The sequence below is a fragment of the Mytilus galloprovincialis genome, chromosome 5 (genome assembly GCF_965363235.1).
Source record: "Mytilus galloprovincialis chromosome 5, xbMytGall1.hap1.1, whole genome shotgun sequence".
In the NCBI taxonomy this organism is placed as follows: Eukaryota; Metazoa; Mollusca; class Bivalvia; order Mytilida; family Mytilidae; genus Mytilus; species Mytilus galloprovincialis.
The window spans coordinates 32,401,131-32,429,085 of record NC_134842.1 but is presented as its reverse complement, the minus strand read 5'-3'; the positions used below and the strand labels follow the sequence as shown (position 1 = coordinate 32,429,085).

The 27,955-nt window shown below is 33.2% G+C and overlaps 1 protein-coding gene across 1 annotated transcript; it reads left to right on the top strand.

Moving 5' to 3' along the window:
• Positions 1-17,418: 17,418 nt before the first annotated feature.
• On the top strand, positions 17,419-25,213 carry LOC143075626 (uncharacterized). Its single transcript, XM_076251114.1, has 7 exons — positions 17,419-17,885; positions 20,176-20,229; positions 21,197-21,250; positions 21,858-21,914; positions 22,906-23,015; positions 23,689-23,775; positions 24,233-25,213. Exons 1-5 carry the CDS (start codon positions 17,726-17,728, stop codon positions 22,944-22,946), a joined length of 366 nt encoding a protein of 121 aa, XP_076107229.1. The 5' UTR covers positions 17,419-17,725; the 3' UTR covers positions 22,947-23,015; positions 23,689-23,775; positions 24,233-25,213.
• Positions 25,214-27,955: the final 2,742 nt, after the last annotated feature.

Genomic DNA, 27,955 nt, shown 5'->3' with positions numbered 1-27,955 from the left:
TAACCATCGATTCACGACCCTCTCTGAAGGCATGCATTCTAGTCATTTCTACTTCGTACGTGCCCCAGCTACTCTTTAGGAAATCCTCAGTGATAACGAATATAACCTTTCTGCTTGAATTGATAGCTTTGACGACACACTCAGCAATATCCACTCCAACTAAGAAATCCTTATCATCTAGACAGAAACTGAATCCTTTCGTCTGCAACCTATCGTGCAGACTTTTAACCCAAGTTTTGTCGTAATGGCTGTATGAAATAAATGCATCATAATTGAATTCTTCCAGAAGAGGCTGGTAAAGCCTAAGTTTCATCTTAATTCGCAGAAAGAAATATTCAAATGCAAATCGGTAGCGATAGTATACTATTCCAAAGATTAATGCCAAAATTGTAAAAGAAGTAATACTACTGGCCAAAGTTATCCATAATTCCGTTTGGCAACTAATTTCATATGTTTTTAAATTTCGCAAAAAATGAGACAAAATTGCAAGGGTCCCATTTTGGAGGACGCATTCAATTTCATTAACATCACTTATAAATCCTGAACGGTTCACCCATTTAAGAAAACGTAACGTATTACATGAACATTCAATCGGATTTCCAAGAAGAAATACACGTGAAGGTTTTATTATGTTTAGTAAGGCCATATTGTCATCACTAAGACACGAAAATCTATTGTATTTTAGACTGATTTGTTGAATAGTATTCGGTTTCGGCGGAAAGTTTGGTAGCGATTGAAGGTTGTTTTTGTCCAATATGATAGAAAGTTTTTGTCTAAAAGGATGATGAAATAAGTCATTAGGAAGAGAATTTATACAATTTTTCGTCAGGTCAATCCTTTGAAGATCTAAATTCATCTTTAGAAATTCGGAGGCATTTTTAAGGGAATTCAACCCGATTCCAAGATAAGAATCTTGTGCAATGAGATTAATCAGTTTAGGAAAATGTTCCAGCAGATTAACACTCAAAACTTTGCAAATGAATCCTGACATATCCAAATGCTCTAAATTTTCCATTCCATAAATCGTACCATCGCAATCTCGGAGTGTTATGTTAGCCATATTCACAATTTTTAAATTTGACCCGTTGATAATAGTTAGATTCGCAATTCTCCTACTATTATATAATCTAACGTGCGAATGGAAGTCCAATTGTTCTAATGTTTTTGGAAGGCAAAATGAGTAAGAAACGTCATTTTCACTCGATCGTTTTACTCTTTTGTCCCTTGCTATCACATGTGGAAGTCTGATTATTTTCAAATGTTTAAATGCACAAAATGCAAAAACATAACTATCTCTGCTGTCGAACATTAGATCAATATTCAATTCTTTTAAACAATTCTCTTTATATCCATATTTTAAAAAAGGTCCAAACTGTATGCCAAGTATACTATCAGCCATCAAATTTAACTTTTGTAGACATATTTCTTGAAGAACTGCGAAATGTCTATGGCCTAACACAAACCCGTTTCTATGTGGATTACTAGTGATGCTTATTTCTGTCATATTTGTACCTTTGAAAACCTTGAAAGATTTGAATATACTGTCAATAGTGTCGTAATCAGCTAACCTTGACATAATGCTTATTCTTAGTGTCTTTAACGTTGAAAAAGAAATGAACGTATCTGGTGCTAAGGAAACCACCCGTTCAAGTGACAATGCTTCTATTTTTAGACACTTTAGTTCGTTAAATGAATTGTCTGAGTATGCTTCCCTGTGCATTCCAAAAATTTCCAGATCCTTTAACTTTGATAAATCACAAAGACATTTATTTATTTGATGTCGATCTCGAAGATCAATTCCTAGCGTATTCAAGGACCTTACTCGAGATATTTCAACCTGCAAAAATGTATATTCGTCATTGAAAAGGTTATCATATATTGCTAAATTCTGGAGCGAGATTAAATCTTGAAATATTTTCTCATGAAGAGAATTTGATGCTAACTTATTAGTTCTTAGGTTGAGATATGTGAGTTCGGCTAGTCCAGCGAATGCTCCCCGTTCAATTATTCTCAGTAAATTATTAGACAGATCTAAGCGTTTAAGGTGTTTTGATTTCTGGAAAGACCATGCAGGAACTACTTGTAAATAATTTCCACGAAGAATAAGTTGGGTTGTAGAATTGTGCAGGAATTCAGGCATTGATGTTAAATTTTTCAAAGAACAATCTATGAGGTTGACATTCTGATCGTCTATTGTACTGCATGTGGCCTTTATTAAACCTGCAAAAGTAGAAACAAAACAATATAAAAAAAATATGTTTATTATTAACATAAAGGAATATATATGTTATTCGATAGAGTATTTCTTTAAAGTTCTAAAAAAAAACCTGCTGATTAGAACAGGTAATTTCTTCTTACAACATAATCAAATGGAAAAATCCTATATCGACTGTTTTTTACGTCTTTACACTAACTTTGTTAAATTTTTCCTGAATTATATAAAGACTTTAGATAGTTCGGAGGTCTTCCACCATCTTGATTGTTACATATAAGAAAAAAATTGTATAAGTCTTAAATGAAAATTACAAATTTTCAGAGACGAATTTTATGAATAAGTAATTCTTTTTTTTTATCTTGATGTAGAAAAATATGTGTTGTTTCATGATTTTACAACATTTTTTGTTGAATGCAATTATATCCATATAAGGGAAGAGGAACTTAAATAACGTTATTTTATAAGGAATGTGTGATGAGTCTATTTATTATGTTTTCTAGCAAAAAAAACCTTTTTTTTTAATTTATGAAAGCTCATTTTAAGCATGATTAGAGCTCACCGTGCAAGAAATAGGCCCTGCTTGACACGGGAAGGCGGTTTTGAAGCGGAGAAAAACGATCACGAAAACTTCAAGTATCAAATTGATTTTTTTCAGAACCGTTAGTTCCAATATTATATTGCACGGAAGAAACGAATCATATTTTTTTTCCTGCAAGCAAAAGTAGACATTTTCAGTGGTCTGTTTTCTCAAACACCTTTCCCTTATTATCCGTGTTACATATTTCGAGGCTTCATATGCAGTTTTAGGATAAAATACTACTTTTGACGAAATTTCCTATATAATGTATATTGAAGTTAATTCCTATGATGTAATGTAACCAAATGCCAACTACTCAGAAAACAATTATTGGTTTATAAACTACTTTTTCATCAAAATATAATGTGTCGTTCGGGTTGTCAGATTATGCTTCTCAAGGGATAGAGGCTTCTATTAAAAAAAGAATTGATTTGCATTGATTTCGACCTTGATATGATTATTTGTTATTCAAATACACCTTTTCTGTTCTAATAAACAATAACGAACATAAAGTATTTCATTTGGCACATAAGTCTTTTAAGATTTTTTAAAATTTTGTTAAATGAATACACGAAGAAAACAAATATTTTAATATAAAGAGCGGCTACATGTTATTTGTCTTTGTTTTATAAGTAAAAAGCACACAACTTTTGAATAGCACAACTATGAATACAAAAGGGTGTACCCGATTCATTATGTACATGCGTTTTTTAGTTGCATAGAAAAGAAACTTAATGCTATAAACAATTCAATCTGTGATGTTACATGTATCTTTGTTTCAATGTCGTAATTGAAAAGGTTTATTCGAGATCGAAAATTATTTGCACATACCTTTTCTAGCTCAGTACTATAATGTTTGTATGAACATGATGAATGATTATGGCAGCGAATAAGGATATACAGATGCATTTCCATTTAAATGACCATAGAAACAGATATATAGCACAATCTATCTTTATATAAAAATAAGGAGATGTGGTATGATTGCTAATAAGGCAACTATCCAGCAAAGTGGATGTTAGATATTCTAGGCAACAGTACGACCTTCAACAATGATGAAAACCAACACCGTAAAGTTGACTATAAAAGGTCCTGGCATACATGAAAAAATATGAAACAGTTTGATTGAGAAAACTGACAGCCTAACTTTCATGATTTTATAACAAAACAATTACGCAAATCAAATATGTCAAACATGAACCAACAACAACCACTGAACTACAGGCTCCTGACTTGGGACAGGCACATAAAAAATGGGGTGGAGTAAACATGTTCATGACCGCTCAACCCTCCAATAACCCGGGACAAAGGTGTAGCAGTATAATAAAATATTAGACAGTACTCGCAGTAGCTAACACCTAATCCAAAGCCAATAACAACTTATGAAAAAAATCATGAATCTGAGACTGAAAGTATTTTCTACTTGCTCTAGTATAAAATTCCATTTCCAACGCACAATTGCTACTCTAAAATTTAATCAATATGTTATTCGATCGTTTTTATTAGCCCAAAGGAATTAAAAAGGTGTTTCTTTATGGTTATTTAATTATTGAGGATGAATAGAAATAATTTTTAGATAATTTTGTATTCCTGTGCGCGAAGAAAATGGCTCAAATCCGTCTCTGAGGTTTTGTAGAGTATAATTGGTTAGTAGCAATAAATTGAATTTCCTTCCTGTGCAACGTTATTTGAAACATTATAAAATCTAAAATACAATGAATCGGGTACACCCTTTTGCTTCCATACATGTGTTATTCAACAATTGTGATCTTTAAACATGTAAACAAAACAAAATAACATATTAATGGTTTACTTATAATTTTTTTCTCTAATTTTAACATTAAGTATTTACACCACTTAAAGGACTTAATATGTGCCAAAAGAAATGCATTAAGTTTGAAATGTGTCATCATAACATAGTAGGTGTTTTTGATATATCAGATTAAGGCAGAATCAAATGTAAATCTATTATTTTTTAAAAAGCCTCTACTCTTTAGGACTCAAAATCTGACACCCCGAAGGACACATTATATTTTGATGGAAAAGGTATTAGTTAAACAAATAATTGTTTACTAAGAAGTTGTTCCTCATCAAACTTTCTGACTGTTACGAATCAAAAGTCTAAAGGTCTGTTAGTCCCAAATACGTGTACTTGTTAAATGTTCTTTAATGAACAATGTAATTGGTGTTCGTTTCGCAATATCAAATGAAAATTTATAATTGTACCTCAATTCAAAAATCTAATTAAGTATACTCACTCAATAATTTCATGAGCATTGATAAATGTAAATATGAATTGTCGTACAAGCCTTGTGTAATGTTTACATAATTCTTAGTTTCAAAATCATTTACAATATTTCCTTGCATTGATAGATTTGCTTTCAAATATTTCTAAATGGTTTTACCTCTAGCAGTACTATTATTTCGTAATTTATTTCGACATTTAATATGCACAACTTAACAATTTCTAATCCGAAATACCACCCTTTACTCTCATTTAAAAAAAAACTATATAAACATTTATCAACATGATGTTTTTGAAAATAATATTTGAATGCTTCAAAGGGTAACATGACGGAATTATGATGTGGTGTGTTCGACACATACGTTGTGGAATAAAATCCTACTCGCGGCCGGTGCGTTCGACTCCTAATGTATGTGACTAGGAGTGACTTTCTTCTTTCCTGATATTCAAGTCGGAGTTTTTTTATGTACTATCTCTTCTTCCGCCAATAACAATGTTACGCAACGATAAGTCAAAGAATGCTAAAAGTGGCCTTAAACACCACCAATCAACAATTGATCACGAATGAATCAAAGTAAATAACACTAGAAGAATTAACTATTACAAACAATTGAATAGTCATCAAATTAAAAAAAAAAAAAACAATAAAATTGGTTCGGAGAGTATTTATCTTACTCCTTACATTAAATTATAGAAGCTTTGTACAACTTCGTTCTATCATTTTTGTCTAGTTCGGACCTATCCAGCGTGAATAAAATTGATGCACAGGAAAGTTATCATTCATTTTTTCTTCTTTGATAATATCGATATCTTTGTCAATTTTAAGCAAGGTTATAAAAAGGTCAAATTTAGCAGGTGAAAACACAATTACGGGAATCAAATTTGTCAGGAATATAAACATCTTATCCTCAGAGACATTTTGTAAATAACAGCCCTATTACCCAATTTATAATAATAGAAAGAGAACTCACCTACTAGCAGTACACATTGACACATTGTCATTAAAACTGCAGACATTTTCATCGTCTGTATGATATTTATACAAGCTGTAGTAAACCTCTTTACAATGTTATTTGATAAAACAGGTAGGAACTAAGACGAGAAACAAATTACCTAAAATATGGTCGATTAACCTTGTTTAAAAATATGGAATTACATATTAAATCAAAATGTATATAACTTCGATGTGGAATATGCTTCAATGGGTTCACTTCCGTCTTCAACTTCGTACTTTATTTGGCCTTTTTAACTTTTTTGGATTCGCGCGTCTGGCGTATATATAAAATTTAATACTGGTATCTAAGATGAGTTTATTTACAACCACTGGGTCGTTGCCACTGCTGGTGGAGATTTATTTCCCCGAGGGTATCAAAATCCCAGTAGTCAGCACTTTTTGTGCTGACATGAATTGTCATTGATATGGTTATATTTATAAATTTACCGTTTACAAAATATTGAATTTTTTGAAATACTAAGGCTTTTCTACCTCAGGCATAGATTATCTTAGCTGTATTTGGCAAAACTTTTAGGAATTCTGGTCCTCAATGCTCTTCAACTTCGTACTTTATTTGGCCTTTTTTACTTTTTTGGATTCGAGCGTCACTGATGAGTCTTTTGTAGACGAAACGCGCGTCTGGCGTATATATTAAATTTAGTCCTGGTATCTATGATGAGTTTATTTACAACCACTAGGTCGATGCAACTGCTGGTGGATATTTATTTCCCCGAGGGTATCACAAGGCCAGTAGTCAGCACTTTTTGTGCTAACATGAATTGTCATTGATATGGTTATATTCATAAATTTACCGTTTACTAAGGCTTTTCTACCTCAGGCATACATTAAATTAGCTGTATTTGGCAAACTCTTAGGAATGTTGGTCCTTAATGCTCTTCAACTTCGTAATTTATTTGGCCTTTTTCTCTTTTTTGGATTCGAGCGTCACTGATGAGTCTTTTGTAGACGAAACGCGCGTCTGGCGTATATATTAAATTTAGTCCTGGTATCTATGATGAATTTATTTACAACCACTGGGTCGATGCCACTGCTGCTGGAAATTTATTTCCCCGAGGGTATAACTAGCCCAGTAGTCAGCACTTTTTGTGCTGACATGAATTGTCATTGATATGGTTATATTATTTTATAAATTCACTGTTTACAAACTATTGAAGGTTTTTCTACCTCAGGCATAGATTACCTTAGCTGTATTTGGAATTCTGGTCCTCAATGCTCTTCAACTTCGTACTTTATGTGGCCTTTCTAACTTTTTTGGATTCGAGCGTCACTGATGAGTCTTTTGTAGACAAAACGCACGTCTGGCGTATATATTAAATTTAGTCCTGGTATCTACGATGAGTTTATTATATAGTTTCATATAAAAAAAATGACAGTATATTCAAATTTAATATATAGAAATTGATCAGTAGTGATTGCCTGTTATGATATTCAAATAGAGGGTTATAGTATACACGAATAGAAAGAAAAATTGAACAATATTACTTTTCACTATATTGATCTGCTTTTCTTTAAAAGTACGTTGAATTTGCGAACGTAAATACAAACTATAAATACATATAGATTGCAAACGCTTTCAGGCTTAAGGTGATAAGCCTAATTTGATATCTTCTGGTATTCAACTATATGTTTAATTTATATGTGAACAAATCATTATTGTCATGCTTTTACCTTTTAAAATGGATAAATGATCGAGAAAAATCTTTCTTTGTTCTTCTCCTTTCACACAAATCCAAATTGTTATTGTACTAGTCAATAAAATTGAGAAAGGAAATGGGGAATGTGTCAAAGCGACAACATCCCGACCATAGAACAGACAACAGCCGAAGGCCACCAATGGGTCTTCAATGTAGATAGAAACTCCTGCATCCGTGGGCGTACTTCAGCTGGCCCCTTAGAAAATATGTATACTAGAACAGTGATAAAGGACGTCATACTAAACTCCGAGTTATACACAAGAAACTAAAATTAAACACCATACAAGACTAACAAAGGCCAGAGGCTCTGGACTTGGGACAGGCGATAAATTGCAGCGGGGTTAAACATGTTTATGAGATCTCAAACCTCCCTTATACCTCTAGCCAATGTAGAAAATAACACATTCATTTTGTTTATGATGATAACATGCAATCGTTAAAATTTGGAAATCAGTATGATGCAGACTCATTCTTATACAGAATGAAATGTTAGTATAAATAAAATTGGCATGTCGGTTAGGCATAATTACGCTAGATAAATATTTATTAATATTAATCATTTACTTTTACTGAACAATGTTCTTGAGTGGTAGAAGAAAGCATAAGATGCCAAGGGAGAGAGCTATCATTTCTGGAAAGTTACAGATAAGGAATACATTCTAATACAATAATCAGAACAAATTAAGAAACCGTTTTGGAATGGTTCCAGATAAACTTTTCGTCAAATATAGCTAATCCATTTGCGGTATGACAAAAGAATATTAAAAATACCAAACTCTTTGAGAAATGTCACCGATAAAACTCACACTTTAACTGAACGTGCAAGGTTGAAAGTTTTAATTAATGAAGCATGATACAATTTTCCGCAATGTATTCATTGAAAACTATCACACGCAAGAAGAAAACATTATAAGGAAGCCAGTAGTGTGGAAACCGATAATTTGTTAAAATTTTATCACAAGGATAAAAATAGATAATATGGCGAAAGAAGTACAATTTGATAGGTTATGTTTGAAATTTGATTCTTTATATTTGGGACTTTTCATTTTTTTATTTGTTCATGACAACAACTTAACCAAAACGTAATGCATCATTACACACCGGGAAGTAATTCAGTTTAAGGTACAATGTAGTGTAATACATGTAACCTGTTCATATTCCTAAATTACGGTTAAATAGTTAGCAAAGGTACTAGGCTAACTATTTGATATGGAAGATGCACGGTTTATCTACATACGATTTATCAGTGAGACTAATAACAAAATATTAGAAAGCCAAACAAGTATAACGTTAAAGAGCATCAAGAACTTAAAATTTCAAATACGATTTAGGTACTATATGCCTGGATAAGAAAATGTTTAGTTTTTCGAATAGTTAATACTTTTGCAAACAGTTAATTAGAAAAAACTATATAATTGATATTCATGTCAACATCGAAGTGATGGCTACTGGACTGGTTAAAGATCTTTAAAAGTTTTGTGCAAGACGATATTTGTGTCCCCCTAATGTAATACTGAATGTTTTTTCTACTATAATCAAGTATTACATGACATAAATCTCCACGTCATTTGATTTGATGAACAGTTGCTTTATCATGTTTATATCGACGGGTCCAGACCACTCTGCAATTTAATCTTGCCTGTGCTAAAATATAACGAATATAAAGCTAACTATGATAAAACTACAATAAAGTATTTCGATTCTGATTTATTTGTTTACATTTTCCAGGCAAGTTTTTTTGTTTATAAATACCCAAGATGGTACTCCTACTAGAATCCGATACGGCATCTGATTGGATGATACAGGATTATGATGACATTTAATCGAAAAGGTTTAAAAAATGCGCAGAAAATATTATTCGCATTTTACAAAGTATAGAAAATATCTACCATTTCTGCACGTCGGAGTCATTAAAAAATATGTCTTTTTTCATTAAGCGAAAAAAAAAAGACGATCTTTTGCAACTGCATTTTAAGTCAATTTTTGCCGCATGACTATATCCATATATTTTTGGTTGTAATTTTACACTGGCATTTCTAGTAACAGGAACTGCTACTTGTTTCTGCCTAGTTTGTGCAGTTTTCGAGGAAAATAAATACGGAACACCAGTTGTACCCTTTGGGAAATGCATTACGAATAATTCCGCTATTGTTACCTATACTTTACTTGCTTAAAGTCCCTGTTAGTTCAAACGAGATTCGGAAGTGTACTCGATGAAACAGGCACCCAAAATAATACATTATTACCACCAAAATGACACTTAATGGACAATAAAAAGTAGTCAGTGGCTATTCGTCCGGCAAGCCTGAAAATAGTAAAACATGTTTATATACGTTTCTGCTTGTATATAAACTCACGACATAACGTTCTAGAAAACAGAAGTACTGATTTTTTCAAATACATTATCATGGGAATAAACTCATCCAGTTACCAACTACTTGCTGGCTGGGTGTTATTGAACACGCCGATTATCCACAAATATAAACAGCAGGTCAAATGAGATCTAAAGATGAATATCAACATCCAATGATTTGCAGCACATACACACACTTTTGAATTAAACATGGCAACACATTGTGCAAACATTTTTCCATTTACTTAAACTAATCAGAACTCAAATCAATATTACTTTATAGTATACAGCATTTATTGTTTTAATCTAAGGAAATGGTAAAAAAAAAAAGGGGGGTGGGGTAGGGGAAATTGCTCTCTTTTATTATGTTTTACCTTCAAGAATAAAAGTCATTGATATATGGCTTCAATTGAATTTCTTATTAAAAGATCCAGTAGTTATTATTTCCTTTAGGTTTACTTTCAATGGAGTCCTCAAATTATTTTGCACGATTTATTTATTTTAACTGTATGGAGATTTTTTACACACAGAGAATACGAGAAAGAGTTGTCCAATGTAAAACGCCCAAACAATCTGATAAAGTTTTGCATTAAGAAATGTGTTTTAAAGCAATCACTTGATTTGGCTGTTGATATTGAACATGTTCGCATGCCTAAACGGATAGCCGTAAAATAGAGCTTTGAACTATTCTGCCAATAGGCAATCCGAGTACAAGGTACATGTATTTATCAATCAACAGGCGACTATAGATTCGATCAAACAGAATATATAAAGAGCAACATATGACAAAAATTTCGGAACGTTCTTTTTTGGGTCTAAGTGAAAACAAAAAATGCATATATATATATATGTATATATATTTTAGTAAGGACATATTTGCATTACAGGACAGCTAAAAAAGTAGATGGACATTCTGAAAAACTTCTTGGAATGTGCAGAATTTGTGGAACCAATGACCTCCAGCATGGCAATAAGCGAAAGGACTGTTTTCGCACGGAGATGATGGAGTTGTTTCAAATAGATATATCCTTGGACGATCCTCATGTCCACCCCGATGCAATATGCAGATACCATGAAAAAATGCTCCTAAGATTTGCCAAAGCCCAAACAGAGAGGACTGTATTCAGGACCAGCGTTGAGCCTGTTCAGTTTACTCCCCATTTAGTCGAAGGTAATTGTTCGATTTGCTCGCCAATTAACAAAAGAAAGAGAAAACGCAGAGGAACTTTTAAATCTTTAGTTAAAGAATATTCATGTACAGAAGATGTTGCAGACAATCATAGTCAGCATATATCGTCAGTACACGCACCATTGCAACTACAGCTTAATGATAATAACATTAAACCAGTACATGTAGCTCATACTAAGTCAGATCAAGTACTCATTTTACCCTATGCAAATGAAATAACTTTATCTGTACATTCAGAAGAAACTGCTGAAACAGCACAGGATGTTATCAAGTCTTTTAACAGATTAAATCAGGAGGAAAAATCTAATTTTATCAGTAAATTTCCAAAAGTTTTATCTGAATTTGAGTTAACAAAATTGACTTATGAAATTGGTAAAAACCAAAATGAATTCATATTGAAAGACTGTGACTGCATTTCAAAACATTATAGAGAAATATTACAGGCTTTGAATCCGGTAGAGTGGTTATCCAAAAGAAAAAAAGTTTTAATTAACTTCATGACTGGATTGGCCGGAAATAATTTTGACTTCATTGACCAAATAAACTCAACCGATGCATTTCTATACTGTCGAGCAATGGAATACCTATATAACTTGAGAAATAGAAAGCTAGTTGCTCCTTTTGCCTTTTTGGTATCTCTAGATGTGTATACAAAAACTAGCAGCCGTGTAGCTATAGATGCCCTTGGTAAGAGTAGCCCTGGTGGAAGCTACAAAACATTAAAGCATTGGCTTTCTACATATGCTGAAACAGTCCCAAAATGTCCGGATGGTACACTCATAACAGGTTTCGACAATGAACAAGTAGTAGGTTACAAAAGAGGATTAGGTGAAGGTTCAAAATCCCTCACTTCTGTCATAAAAACTATTGTAAATACAACAATGCACGATAAAGAAAACTCCACCGTACAACTTAACGAGAACTTCAAACCTAAAAATTGGTTTTCAGTCAATCACTTCGATGAAAAGTTAAAAAATGCTAATTCCGATGAAACGAATGCAAAAAGGGTAAAAAGGATCAAGACAGAAAAAGAGTACTTTGTCAAAGAGGTTTCACAAATAAGAGACAGCAGTCTTCCTCTATTTACGACACTAGAGAAAATTCATTATGACCAAATGTACTTTTTTCTCTCTAAAGCCATTAAAGATGTACTGAACGAACAAGAAAACGCAAACGATGAAATCATTGATTACGTAGACAAGCAAACACACCAAGAAAGTAGACAGAAAAACATCATTGTTTGCACTAGATGTGGAACAGAAAATCCAAAAAGAAAGCAGATTTGCGAAAATTGCCAAGAAAGAGAAGGCATAAAAGAAGCCAAACAAGCACAACAAAGAACCAGAAAGTGTGACGATGTAAGTAAAAGTGTTGGCTCAAAAGAAATTTCTCTGAATACACCGCTCGAAACCGCAACTGATATTTCGGGACACCAAAGATTTGAGCACGTGCCATCTAATCATAAAGAATCAACCAAACTTATGATGGGTAGACCGGTTTTTTTAAACCCTAATAGTAACGAGGCCGTTGCATTGATACTACGAAGCATAGGCATAAGCTCTGGAATCAAACGATATGAGGGTAACAATAGACATTGGACTTTTGTTTGTTGTGACGGTAGACCTCATAGTTTGTATCAAAAACTTTTAACAGAAAGTGTTATTTGCTCTTACTGTAACCAAGCATTTTTAAACAGAAAGGCATACAAGGATCATCATAAATTGAAACACCAAGGCAAAAGCTCAACATTTTCCTTAGAATTTGATTGGCTTTATATGCGAATTGGATTGGGACACTTCGAGATGAATGTCATCAAGTCCTTTTTTGAACTTAATTGGACGCCATTCTTGGAGAAGATGTGCGAGATCATGCAGTTTACCTCCGATAATGCAAAAAACTTTGCAAAAACATGTAAAGACCATCATGTCGCCTGGCAGCTTCTGTTAGTATTTCACACTACCTCTTTAAAGGAAATAGTAGTGCCATTTGTAAGATACATGATGAAACAAGGAGAAATGCCGACACCAGATAAATATCTGTTATTTTATAAGGAATTCATGTCGTCAAATCCGAGATGGGCATATCTACATTTGCAGGTTTTCAGATTTTCACAGGCAATAATAAATTTAAGAATGGGTGTCAGACGAAATAACAGCTGTCTGGTTCAAAGCGCAAAATTTCATCTTAAGGAACTTTTCTATGGTCGCTCTCATCCCCATTATCGCAACATTGAACTGTTTGACACTTTGCAATATCACTTTATGCCTGATGAAGTAAAGAATATTTGGGACAACAACACAGCATTTACAGTAAGCGGACACAATTCCAAAGGACAAGATCTAGATTTTTTACTGGAAGAAAAAAATAGAGCTGTAAAGCAGTTTATCCCTAGTGGCTCTATACCATCCAATGAAACATGGGATGCTATTTGCTGTAATTTGTAATACATAGAAGATCTTCAAAATTTGGTGTCCTCGTGGGTAGGGACACACAGATCAAACAACTATCAGATAAAGCATGTCGATATAGAATTTGCTGTAAACTCCTTCCGGCAAACTTTGAGATCATATCTTAAACCTGAAAATGAAACCTTTTGTGGTTTAAGTGGATCCAAACTGCACCCTGGGTTACTAAAATTTCTGGAAACATCGACTTTAAAACGAATGAATCACATCAACACTGAGGTTTTGAACGAAGAGCCCAATTTAATAGTTAATCAAAACGAACCAGTTTACGTGTCTGATGAAGAAATTGCAAGTCACATGAACAAATTATCAAAGATTGACATAATAAGAAAAACAGAACATTTGATTCATGATGAATTGAAGGACAACATTTTACGATCTCATTATGAGAATGTTCTTCACAGTATTGACGGAGGGCAGTTAAAAAAAGATGTATACCGCACATTATACTATGAAATTAAAGATGTAATCCAAAGTGAATGTAATATTGGGGAAGAAGAGTCAGTCGATTTCGGCACTTTATTATGACATTCAAGGTGAGATTAGTACCGAAGCATTAATTGATCCTTGTCAGATTGTATCGCTCAATAATGTTTTCATTTTCGTTTCTACAATGATGAATGTATTTTTGGAATTGACTTTATCGTCCATTACAAACCTGCTCGTGCATTTTTCATTGTTATTCAACGCAAATCTATTTTCTAAAATACCTGGGACGATTTTAATTCACAAAGGATTTCTATTGTCTACTTATTGTACCTCGAACTTATTTACCCGAAGTAGGTCTTTAAGTTGAGGTTCAATTCAATTACAGTTAATCGGACATGACTAATTAGATACGCTCTCTTAAAATCAGGAGGTCCGAAATAGGATTGGGAAAAAAAAAACACCCAGCAAAATACCTTGATTTACAATTTCAAGAATTTATTTGATTCAAAGTGCTTTTGGTTGCTAAAATATCTTCGATCGATAATCAGGCGGTATTTTGTGGAAATAAATAACCTGTCCCGAAGCGGGAGATGTTGGCTGCAATAGGAATTAATTTATTAAAAAAACCCTATCTCATTTACTTATAGTGGCCGTTATTGATTGTAAATTCATGACGTTTTGTTAATGGCATTCGTCTATCGTGGAGAAAAAAGAGGAAAGGAGAGCTTAACCTACGAATTCGATCATTATGGTTCAAGTCTATTCTATTACGGCATACGTTTCACCTCTAGCAAACGCTCCGCCTTATTGTAAAAAGTGCCACTCTAAATTTGTAAACATTTGCTTCAAATTGATCCACTTTGAATCTAGTCGTGAATATGCATGACATATTTGCCACTGGACACAAAGGAGCAGTAAATTAATCAGCTTCATTTAGTGATTTATAATCATTTGTACTCAGTTGATTATAGTCTCAAACAGTTTTCCAATTTTTATATATTTCATTTTCATATTCATTTCGATTTTTATGCGTAAATGTTAGCATTTCTTCCATCATTTTTCTCTTTTTTTTTAATATTCAAAAAACGTTGTCGTAGTACACATCAGGGGTTATATTGTATAATTTCCAGCAAAACTAATAGGGGAGGGACTAGAACAGAAAAACACAATCTTCATTGACTGGCAATAACGCATATATTGAAGCGTACAATGACGGCTGTCTCGTCTAGGTGACAACATTTGCTGTTTCAAGTTTGTTTAAATCTCAGACTGGTATCATAGTTGTCATAAAAGCAAAAAAAAAAAAAAAGATGAAAAAGGTTGACAACAATTTATAAAAAGGATTCAACTTATTTTGAGCGTTTCATTTTTTTTATATTGTCTTGCTGATCGGTTTTGTTATATTTTTTTTTCATCTTCTATTGTTCTGGCAAAAGTCACAAAAAATGTTATTAAAATCAGCCATGCGACTTATTTAAAAAGAATAAGCTGACCTTTCTTGTTGTTTTCACATTTCAATCATTCAACTCGTGCGTAGATCGTCTTTCCCTCTAATGTTTTTTTAAGGTAAAGATAGCGTGGAATTCTCACTGCACCAGGCATAGGATATACATTCCTGTTATATTTTGATCGGACAAAGCTGCGTATTTATATAACCAATAAGCCAAACTAACGCATCCATTTAGCAAGGGTATACTGTGGGACGGGGGAGGTCTAGAGATGTCAATATTTCTATACCCAAGCGAATCGAGGTTTTGAATAAAAGGAGATAAAGGTATACGTTAATGCGACAGCAACCCAAAACACAGATAAATACAAATATTTAGAGTCAACATTCGGTCTTTTTTTATAGAACATTCCGTATACAGAATAATAAGCTCAAAACCGACCCATGACTAAATAATAGTTATATTCAATAATATATTCCGTCAAATATTATATATCCGAAAAGGCACATTTGATTTAATATAAATTTACCGTCAAAGATAATAATTCCAACAATCACAAGTGTTTGAAAAATTTCACCTGCCATTTTTTAATTTTGATTGGTGAAAATTTAAGAATTTTTTATATATACCAGTGAAAGAAAAACACTTCACTGTATAATAAAACGGTAAAATAAATAATGATAATGGATGACGACCAGCGGCAAATAAAATTAATATTCAGGACGAATACATGTAAATATAATAAGAGTATTAACCCCGTTGTTTACTAGACTGATAAGCTGAGTCGTTTTTTTTTAATCGTGTAAGTTCACAAGATATTAGTTCGCAGGAAGAAAAGTCACCCGACCCGGACACATTTCCGACTCTGAGCCGGCCAGTCTGTGCTCTTACTCTATGATGCCACGTGTTAAGCGTTGAAATAGAATACCAATTTAATTAACGACTTTGTTTGACCCGTTCGGGATTCGAACAAATTTAATTACCTCCCGCTTTCGAGGCGAACGCCCCCACACGAGACCAACCAGGAGAGCGGTAGTGATCGGTAGTACAGAATATCATACCAAAAACCAAAGTATAAAACACAATACAGTTTCATAGAATTCTCACAGTTACTAAAGCAGCTAAAAGTATCTTACCTAAATTGGATGCATGAAATGACATTGTAAACTACTGTACACGTAAACATGGATGATCGACTTCAGGGTAGAATTTATAGATCAAATTAAAATCTCTTGCACCTATTATTTGAGTGTTCCAAATATTGCCTGCTGTTTCAAGTCTGAATTTCTGTCCTTATTCAATGTACCCTCATTTTCTAGTGGTATTTTAAAGTATCACGTCCAACCTCACTGTCGACCTATGGTACTACCTATTGTATTTAAAATTTATGTCTTATAGTCATTAAACGGCATGAAATATTTGCCACTGGACGTAAAGCAAACAACAATCAATCAATTAATTTCTCTGTTACAGTACTAGTACTTTGCACACAAAGACAAGATCTTGTAAAATTTCCATTTAAATTTTTATGTTGTTTTCTTTTTTATTGGGGGGGGGGGGGATCTCTTCAGTTTATCACATAACTGACTGCTAATTCAAAAGTTTTAAATATTTTTTTACTATTGTTCTTATGTAATGTTTAAATACGATTTATAACAGATGGATATTGAAGAAGGGGTCAGTAAGTCAGTGATTGAAATGTATTCTATATGTAGGGCATACTAATCAAAATAGAATATTTTATTGATAACCTTACATATTCCATCGTTTATTTTTCAGCCCGAATTGTGACCAATCCCGTAAATATAAAATCGGTGAAAAAAAGATATATAAATCAGAAGAAAAAGAGTACTTGGCAAATTTGTCCAATGATCGTCGCATAAAATGTGAAGTTATTAAACAAATTAAATGCCAACTTACAAGGTTAAAAAGGCTGAAGGCTGATCCGGTTACAGCAGTATTTGTGATCAAAGATGTCAAGAAAAACAGAAAGACTAGGCCGAAATATCTCGGGTTAGAAAAGCTCTTCGACAAAGTTAAACAAGGAGAACCAGCTCTCAGCAGCGATGAGTTGAAGAAAGTAAACGGTGTAGACATGTTGTTCCCAACACATGAAGATATTACTGAAAATGTTACTTTGGTAACTCCCAGCAAACTAAACATTGGACCCGGACATTCCAAGCAACTAGCTGAAAGTCAAAAGAAAATGCTAGAACAGACGGCAACTGTCCCCTCCAATGACACTTTATCAATTGGTTAGTATACTTTTAAAAGAAGGTCTACAGCATATATGTATCAACAGAAAAAAAATAATCTAGAGACTACGTCAAAATAAAATTATATTTGATATAATACTGCATGATAAACTCTAGTTGTGATTTCAATATGAATACCTCATTTACTGTTGATTTAAAAAAAAAGACCTGTCTGTATATATATATATATATAAACGCCTAAAAAGTGTACATAACAACACCAATGATATAAAAAGGAACTATAAATGTAATTATTTATAAATATTTCGGATAACAGATATCCTTCGTCAGTCAGATTCTGATGTTAAATGAATCATCTTTAAGTCTTCTTAGATTAAACTTTTACTAAATCTTGAAATTTATACAATAAAAAAGGCAAACCGAACCTCAGTTAAGACGCTTGCACCATTCTAAAAATTTGTTGAATATGACATAGGTTATATGACTAATTACATCAGAGAGTTCACATATATGCTTTAAATAAAAATAATAATGTGCGATGTGAACTAGCACAATTTTAAAGCTTTAACGGTGTCGATATTATGATGTTACAAGAAAGATTGCGTCAATAAGAATTCCAAATAAACAGCACTAAACGGTCTAAATTTCTAAATATTTCAGATTTGACAACTGTAGTGTAGTTACATTAGAGTCTGCGATGTTTAAAACAAACGAACGTTAAAATATAATAACAAATTTTGACTAAAGTAAAATAGTTGGATGTGGCTTGGTACTTATACATCCCTCAAAAAATTAAGCAATTTAAATTGTTATATTCAACAGATTTATTTTAGAGATGAGTAAGGCAAAGAAATAGAAACGGAGACTGTAATAATAAGTAATATAACCCAGATGTGAAGCACTGCATGGTGTCGAACTACATCTTTTCATTTATCCCATTTGGTGCCAAAGTTGTTAATTTTCTAATCCAAAATCTTTCCCGAGGAAGTCTATCCTCCCTAGACCAAGCAGAGTTGTGGTCAATGATAGTAATGGTCAGTCGATTGAGATCTGCCTTAGTGTGGCCAGGGGATCTCAAATGTCGACTAAGAGGGAGGTCTGGCTTGCATTGGTAGTCGCTACGATGACCGTTCATTCGTTTGTAAAACGGCTGTTCTGACTCGCCTACATACTGTTTACCACATTTACACTGTAGGAGATACACAACATTTGTAGTCTTGCAATTAACATTGCAAAATATGGTGTATTCTGTACCAGTGGAGTGACTGTTAAAAGTCTGGGTATCCAGTATTTGTTTGCAAGTCAGACATCGTTTGTTTCCACAACCCTTACAAGAGCCCACTGACGAAGAGCCATATTATATATATATATATATATATATATATATATATATATATAAGTACGTCTGAGTCAGTGACAACTCTACAACAGATGTATCCATCAGATCGCCATCAATGATGCTGATAAAATGATGTGTACATAATGTATATACAACAATGTTAGATCTGTAAATTTGATTTCGCAAATTTTTGGTTCTTCTCTCGTCGGGATTCGAACCCATGCTACTGTGATATCGTGACACCAAATCGCCTGCACTGCAGCCGTCCCGCTAGACCACACGACCACCTGGGCTCTACAAAATAATAGAGCTTTCGCTGGTCGTGTGTTACCTTTCCTCGTCAGTTTTAATCTAGCGGCGTACTACAGTACATGATATATAAGGCATGAAGATGTTATATATATATATATGGGTTCGAATCCCGGCGAGGGAAGAACCAAAAATTTGCGAAAGCAAATTTACAGATCTAACATTGTTGGGTTGATGTTTAGACGAGTTGTATATACATTATGTACACAGCCATGTATCACCATCATTGATGGCGATCCGATGGATGCATCTGTTGTAGGGTTGTCACTGACTCAGACGTACTTATGAATATAATTATTTTCTGTGACTGTATCTTACATTAATTTGTAGGATCCTTTACTATAGATAATTTAGCTGATCTGTAACAATAACATCTCCATGCCTTATATATCATGTACTGTAGTACGCCGCTAGATTAAAACTGACGTGGAAAGGTAACACATGCCCACCGAAAGCTCTTTTATTGAGAGCCCAGGTGGTCGTGTGGTCTAGCGGGACGGCTGCAGTGCAGGCGATTTGGTGTCACGATATCACAGTAGCATGGGTTCGAATCCCGGCGAGGGAAGAACCAAAAATTTGCGAAAGCAAATTTACAGATCTAACATTGTTGGGTTGATGTTTAGACGAGTTGTATATATATATATATATATATATTAACAATTATTTTCTTATCTTTTTCAGACATTGACTCTCCAATTCCAAAAAAGAAACAGACAAAAGCAAGCAAAGAAAAAGGTAAATAATTATTCAAAATATTTTTAAAGATGCATGTTTCAAATGCATTTTCTAAATGTATCTATCGACGCTAGTGAGGTATAAATGTTTTGTTAAATTGATATCAATGGTTTGTTCTGTAAAATGAAAAAAAAAAATCTCTTTCTCAATCCTAATGTCACAACAGAAGTCTTATCATGTTTGTCCATTTATCATTATGCACATCAACGCTTGAATTGTAAAAAAAATCTGTTAAATTTGATCCCTTCGGTTTTTCATAATTGAAGTGATTTTATGGCACGTTTTATTTTTTAAACTTCTTAACACTTAAGATATATATCTCCCAATTGATACGATATTCCCGTGCTTGCATTTCCTATCATGATTTTCTTGATAGAGGTTTGCTGCTCACAAGGAAGCTATTAAACCAAGAGTTCCAAATGGTGAAGTTGAAATCATCCCTTCGTAAATTTTACGGACGCCATCACGAGTTGGTTGACCGTTATGGAATAACCGTTTCACAAATGATATCGGATATGTTCATTGCGTCGTAACTACAATCCCCTTCCCTTTCATGAATATGACCTACCGAATTAGACTATTTACCGGATTTGTAATCACTTAAGCAACACGACGGGTGCCACATGTGGAGCAGGATCTGCTTACCCTTCCGGAGCACCTGAGATCACCCCTAGTTTTTGGTGGGGTTCGTGTTGTTTATTCTTTAGTTTTCTATGTTCTGTCGTGTGTACTATTGTTTTTCTGTTTTATTTTTAGCCATGGCGTTGTCAGTTTGTTTTAGATTTATGAGTTTGACTGTCCCTTTGGTATCTTTCGTCCCTCTTTTAAAGTGACCAACATGTTGTTATATATTGATACTATGTCTACAGTATGTGGCATGATATCGCGGCCTGTAAAGTTGGTTTGCTGAGAAAAAAAAAGGAAAGTTGGTCAGTGAATAATATTCGATATTTTTTGTATTTTTAAGGTACTAAATCACCATCCGTAAAGAACAAACAGAAGAAAACAAATGAAAAAACAGGTATGTAATTCTTATTAAATTAATTTTGTCTTTAAATTGAATGACATACTATTTAAATCAATGTACACCTTATCGCAATTTCTCCGCCATTACAAGACATCGTAAACAAAGGTTCCCATAAAATATTGACGTCATAACAAAAAAACATCTGCTGTCACAATGGAAAAGTGATTGTTAAATGATTTCAATAGTTCCTGTGTCATAAAACATTACTTGGTGCTAGGATTACAAAATGTGTGCTCAAAACACCAAATCTAGTACTTTGGTTGGTTGATATATGAGTATGTGTGCGATAATTCTGCTCGAAAATGTTATGACCGTAAGAACTGGAGCGTCAGCAGAAAAGAACGTCGTTTTCTATGCAAGAAAAAACCGCCATGTTTATCCACATTCATTCTTATAAAAGTCGACGTTATTTGCCAAAAAGGTTTATCACTCAATCCTTTGGTTTTTTTTATTTGTGCAAATTATCAAAAAAGTAATAGGTTTAACATAAACCCTGACAGAAAAGTGAAACATGATTGTTTAAACTTTTGGAGTAGGAGATTTTTAAATATTATTGCTTACCTTGTTTTTTTCATAACTATTCTGCAATTTAAATTCATAGGAGTAAAAGGTAGTTCTAAAGGAAAGAGCAGAAAAGATAAGTTGCCTCAGATGTCGGGTAAGCCTTACAATATGACTACACTATGAAATCTTCATTTGTTACTTAAGTTTGATATTTTGTTTTGAGTTTGATATTTTGACTTATTTACATTACAAATATCGTAGAGTCACAGTTAAGAAAATATTAAATTCAATATATATTCTATACATGTATGCATGCAATGTTATAATTTATATATGAATGTGCATTAATTGCATACCTAGTTGTCAAAGGACCCGCTTACGATTAGACAAAGATGTTGACCTGTTTTTCACTGCTCTGGTTTATACGAGTAAAAGCCTTGTTGGACCTACAGGGTGTATACATTACAGCCTTATCCATCAACAGAAGGGACGTTAATGCTTACGACATCAACAGTGCGAGTTTCAGAAGCAACACGACGCCTATCAATAATAAGACAGAATCCGCGTATCATTCAATATGTTCTGATTGCACCTTATTTTTTTTTTATTTTTTTTTTTTAACTTTCTTCAGTAACAAACTTGATAATCATTATAGTTATAAAAAAGAACATGTGATATGATTGCCAATTGGACAACTCTCAACCAGAAACCAAATGGCTCAGACGTTTACAATTATAATTCACCGTACGGCCTTCAAGAATGCGAAAAGCCTATATCGCATAGTGAGTTATAAATGGTCAAAAATGATAGATGTAAAACGAGTAAATTAACGGCCTAATTTATCATGTATAGATTAAAGAACGAACAAAATATCTATAGTATGATACAAGAAAACGACAACCACTGAATTACAGGCTCCTGATTCGGAAAGGAATATACAGTATGATGCGGGGTTAAACTGTTTTTCTGGCGCCAAACCCTCCCCTAACCTTAGACAGTTATGAACAGTTCAGTATAAAAACAAGCTTAATTCTTTAGTGTTTGTGTATGTTCTACAAGTAAGTTCACACAACCTGATATTTTCATTTTTAATAGACAATCAAATACCTTTAGGTAAAGTAATATATTGTTTCTTGTGATTTTAGAAATTGAATTAATGGATGGTATTGAACCTTTACCAGTCTGAGAGCAGACAGAGGTAGAAGACGTTGGAAATAAAGATGACTTTAGCGATGCCAGCCCAACTCGACCTCGAGTAAGCAATTACATTCTTTTTATACATAAAACTGCAATTACATGTTCGTACATTATAAAGTACAAATCACTACAAACATCAACATAACATTTATTTTATGTGTTATTAAAATTTGCTGTTACAAAATGTTAGAAATTATAAAAAAAAATTAAGGGATGTATCTCCCTCATGCAGAGCTCTGATTCCTTTCACGATTTGGCTATACTTATTGGACCTTTTGGATTATAGCTCTTCACCTTTTATATAGGCTTTAGGTTTAAAATATTTTGGCCACGAGCATCACTGAAGAGACATGTATTGTCGAAATTTGCATCCGGTGCAGGACAATTGGTACAGTTAATATTATTATTACTGTAATAATTTTAATTTGTATTATTGAAGCGGCAGCTTACACAAAAAACGCTAACAGATCATAAACCATAGTGTTTTGACATAAATCAGACACACTTGCATGTGTTAGATCCCTTAAATAGCTATTGAATGTACTAAAGCCAGACACCGCTACGGTTATGAATGTCACACATATAATGATTAACACTGACGAGTTAAAACAGTGTTCATGTCAACTGTACATGTTTCGGTAATAACTTATTTTTAATCTTATATGCAGATACTAATTGGTTATATATATATATATATATATATATATAATAGGAATGTTATATTGTTTTAGATGTCAAGCTATGAACAAATGAGGATGGACAGTATAGAGAAAAACAGAAAATTTCTGAGTGGCTTGGCATTTCACCATATACCTGAGGTTTGTAAACATCAATAAATTGTCGTTTGAAAACTACCGAAAATCAGTGCTAGGAATTGTATTAAACTTGTAGTACGGTGAAAATGTTAGGCTAGCCGCGTGGTAAAGGCCTTACTGTATCTTTGAATTTGGAAACAAGTGCGTATATTTCCTTGGTTTCCAAGACTTTGCTCTAAACAGCATGGCAAACATATCCAAAAAACGTTCATAATTAAAATTGCAACCCTTTGGTTAAAAAGTATGCAAATAGTTATTAGATTTTGTCATTTTGTCATGAACAGTTTTATTTTATAAAACTAATTTGTTATCATTAATTTAAACCATCCTTTATGTATATATAAAGCACCAGTTCGAATTCCGGAGAGAGAAGAACAAAACATTTGCTTTCATCTAACATTGTTGGACTGATGTTTAGACGAAGTATATAATCATCTCATATATCTATCCATATTTTCAGGAGTCACGCACTTCTGAATATATTGTTCAAGGTATATGGGTAATCGTGGCGTTTGAGCAGACCTGGTATCCGGGATTGGTCAAACACATTGACAAGGAGAAGGACAGTATAACAATAACGTTCATGCATCCGAATGGCAAAAACAAGTTTAAATGGCCGGTTAAAGAAGACAGAATAGACGTTGAGAGGAAGTTTGTAATTTTTGTCTGTTTACCTCCTTATGCCTGTCCGGAAGGAGAAAACATGTATGTTCTACCTGGAACTGACTATATAAAAAATATATATATTGCATTTCAGAACAAATATTTTACTCAATAGATGGGGAGCTGCTCTGTTAAATATTAAGTACTAAATGTTGGCCCCATTGCTGTCAATTCTATCTCATTAAATGGCGTTTTTAATACACCATTATGGAAAAAAACTGGCGTTGTCTAATTTGAGATCGATATCTACACGTGATTATTACGAAATAAAAACGACATGCTTAAACTTATTTTCCTTTATAAGACAATCATTAGAACTGAGGACGGGAGACCTAAAACAATAATTTGAACTGTTACATTTTGTTTTTTTAAATTTTATTGTTTATTTTGATATATATGTAATGTTTGTCAAAGCTCATGTTGATGATTTTTATGGCAATAAAAAGAATTTGATTTAATTTGATTAATTCATGTATCCACCAATGATCAAATCAGAATCGGGTTAATAAAACATATGGTTTCTGTCAACTAGCATATTTTTATTGAAATGACAGTTTAATTTGTATTCATGGTATTTTCTTAGTGATGCAAATGATAATTCCAACATCATTTTGATGTGTTTCTCTGTCTTTGATGCAAGAGTGTATTCCGTAAGCAACTTAACATTTTGCATTTACAGCTCATGAATTAGAAAAACCAAAATATGCCTTATTATTATAAAGTTTTCACAAATGCAGCCGTTAATGATGTCATGTTTTGATAAATAAAATGTGAAGAAACTGTCAGAAATTCTCCAATTTTATAGTTTCAATGTGTTGGCCTTCAAAGAGCTATTACATGTGCATGTGTACGGCCAATACGAACTATTACAAAAGGTGGGAAAAATACGGTATATGATATTAAAAAGAAGATGTGGTTTGATTGCCAATGAGACAACTCTCAAAAAGAGAACAAAATGACACATAAATTAACAACTAAAGGTCGACGTACGGCCTTCAGCAATTAGCAAAGCCAATACCACATAGTCAGCTATAAAAGGCTCCGAAATGACAATGTAAAACAATTCAAACGAGAAAACTAACAGCCTTATTTATATGAAAAAAATGAACTAAAACAACTAGTATGTACATGTAACATATAAACAAACGTCAACCACTGAATTACAGGCTCTTGACTTGGGACAGTCACATAAATAGATAATCTGACGGGGTTAAACATGTTAGCGTAATCCAACCCCTCCTTACCTGGGACATAAAAATCAGTTGGTAAACGCTTAACTCATAAGATGGACAAATTATTAATACAAATGAGCATTATAAAAAGCGTTTTCATTAACCAAATTAGACCTGTTTCTTTTCTGACAGATCGATTAATCGATAACTTTACTAATTGACCCTATTTTCTTGGTTGCTGCCTCCTTAAAGCCAAAAAACAAAATAATAGCATTCACCATCTATATAACTGTAATCTAAATCTTAGTTATATATTCGTTCCCGTAAAGACGTTGCATTGATTTGAATTATTACATTAATTACCTAAAAATCTATACACTACATAGATACATTGTACTATTTGTTTATTCCGAAAATTTGAGATAACCTTTAAATATTGCAGCGGCAGTGATGTAAGAGGTGTCGAATATGAATTAAAATTGAGTACACTATATTATAAAATGTTCTTACCCAAATGATGTGGTTTGATTGCCAATTAGACAAATCTACAAGCGATCAAATGATGCAGAAGTTAACAACTACATGTATAACATAAAAACGTTAAAACACGCTGCACTTATTTACACCTGTCCTAAGCAAGGACAATATTGTTCGGTGGTTGTCGTTTGTTCATTAATGAGGGGCGGAAGATACCAAAGTCACAGTCAAACTAACAGATTGAAAATAAACTAACAACACCATGGCAAAAAATAAAACGACAAATAGACAAATAATAGTACAGAACACACAACATATATAGAAAACTTAAGACTAAGCAACACGAACCCCACTAAAAACTGGGGTGATCTCAGGTACTCCGGAAAGGTCAGAAGATCCTGCTCCACATGTGACACCCGTTGTTGCTTATGTTATTACAAATCTGGTAAATAGTATAATTTGATAGGTCACATTCATAAAAGTGTTTTCGTTCTTTATATAAATAAGACCGTTGGTTTTCCGATTGGAATTATTTTAGGCTAGTCGTTTTTCTGGCTCTTTAAAGCTTGCTGTTCGGTGTGAGCCTAGGCTCCATGTTGAAGGCTATACTTTGACCTAGTGCTTGTAATGAAGAGTTGTCTCAATGTCACTCATTCTGTACGTCATCTTCTTATATCTACATACGGCCTTCAACTATGAGTAAAACTCGTACAGCATAGTCTGTTATTAAAGGACCCAAAATGACAATTGATAAACAATTCAAACAAAATGGACCAAATAAGCTTTTCGCATCACCTGGCGTCCGTCGTCCACTTACTTTACAAAAAATCTTCTCATTTGAAACTGCTGGGCCAAATAAGACCAAACTTGGCCCTAATCAGCCTAAAACATGAATTCGATGACCCCGCCCATCCAACAAGATGACTGTCATGGCCAAAAAATAGAACATGGGGGTAATATGCAGGTTTTGGCTTATATCTCTGAAACTAAAGCAAAACTTAATATAGCAAATTTAATGTGCATTATGCTACCGCAAATGTTTCGAATAAAAAGGTCCTCCTTTTCAATGCAATTAAATCATTTGACAAGAAAAGTGTTACTAAAACATACATATAAGTAAAAAAAAAAAACAACACAAAGGAACAATTAAAAACGGAAAAACAATGATATAATGGAAAAATCTTAAGCTCAGACATTGTAAACACGAATGGAAAACATTTTAAGAATTCATGACTTGGTACAGGCATTATGTAGAAAATAGTAAATGTCCTGAGAAAAAATAGACTCCTCCGGAAACAAACCAGGTACACAAACAAAGACAAAAACTGAAAAAAATTAAATCCAATCTCAAGTTTGGTATATGTAATAATGTGTTGGGGTACTTTTTCGTGTGCACATATTTTTACTTTTCAATATCTTAACAATATGTCGTTAAAGTGAGAAAAAACCCACAGTAAAAAATACAAAGATGACCACTAACTAAAATAATAAATAAATGATATAGTACTACAGGAAGCTTACTTATATTCGGTTACTACAGCTGTTCCTCTTAAAATGCCGATATTGAGAAAACTTTACATATATCACTCTTATCACGTGCATGTGATGGAGTTTCATTTGACAAAATAGTGAAAATGATTTGTGTTGCTTGACAAGAAACGATTAAGAAATGATAGACTATCATAATTAAGAAACCATTTTGTTTGATGAAGTACTGCACTTAATCAAAATCGGAAATATATATGTGTGTGAGAGTGCAGTATTTAAGACTACAGATCATCGCATTAGCAGGAAACAAAGAATACGGCATATCTATCAGTACATGCACAGCTTAAAACACAAAAAACACATAAACGTAATAAAAAAGTCGT

Excerpts from the sequence above, each read along its gene's own strand:
- LOC143075626 (XM_076251114.1), top strand. The coding sequence starts at position 17,726 with ATGTTGTTCCCAACACATGAAGATATTACTGAAAATGTTACTTTGGTA. Across the intron at positions 21,251-21,857 it reads GAAAACAAATGAAAAAACAG|GAGTAAAAGGTAGTTCTAAA; the intron begins GTATGTAATTCT and ends TTAAATTCATAG. Across the intron at positions 21,915-22,905 it reads TAAGTTGCCTCAGATGTCGG|AAATTGAATTAATGGATGGT; the intron begins GTAAGCCTTACA and ends TTGTGATTTTAG.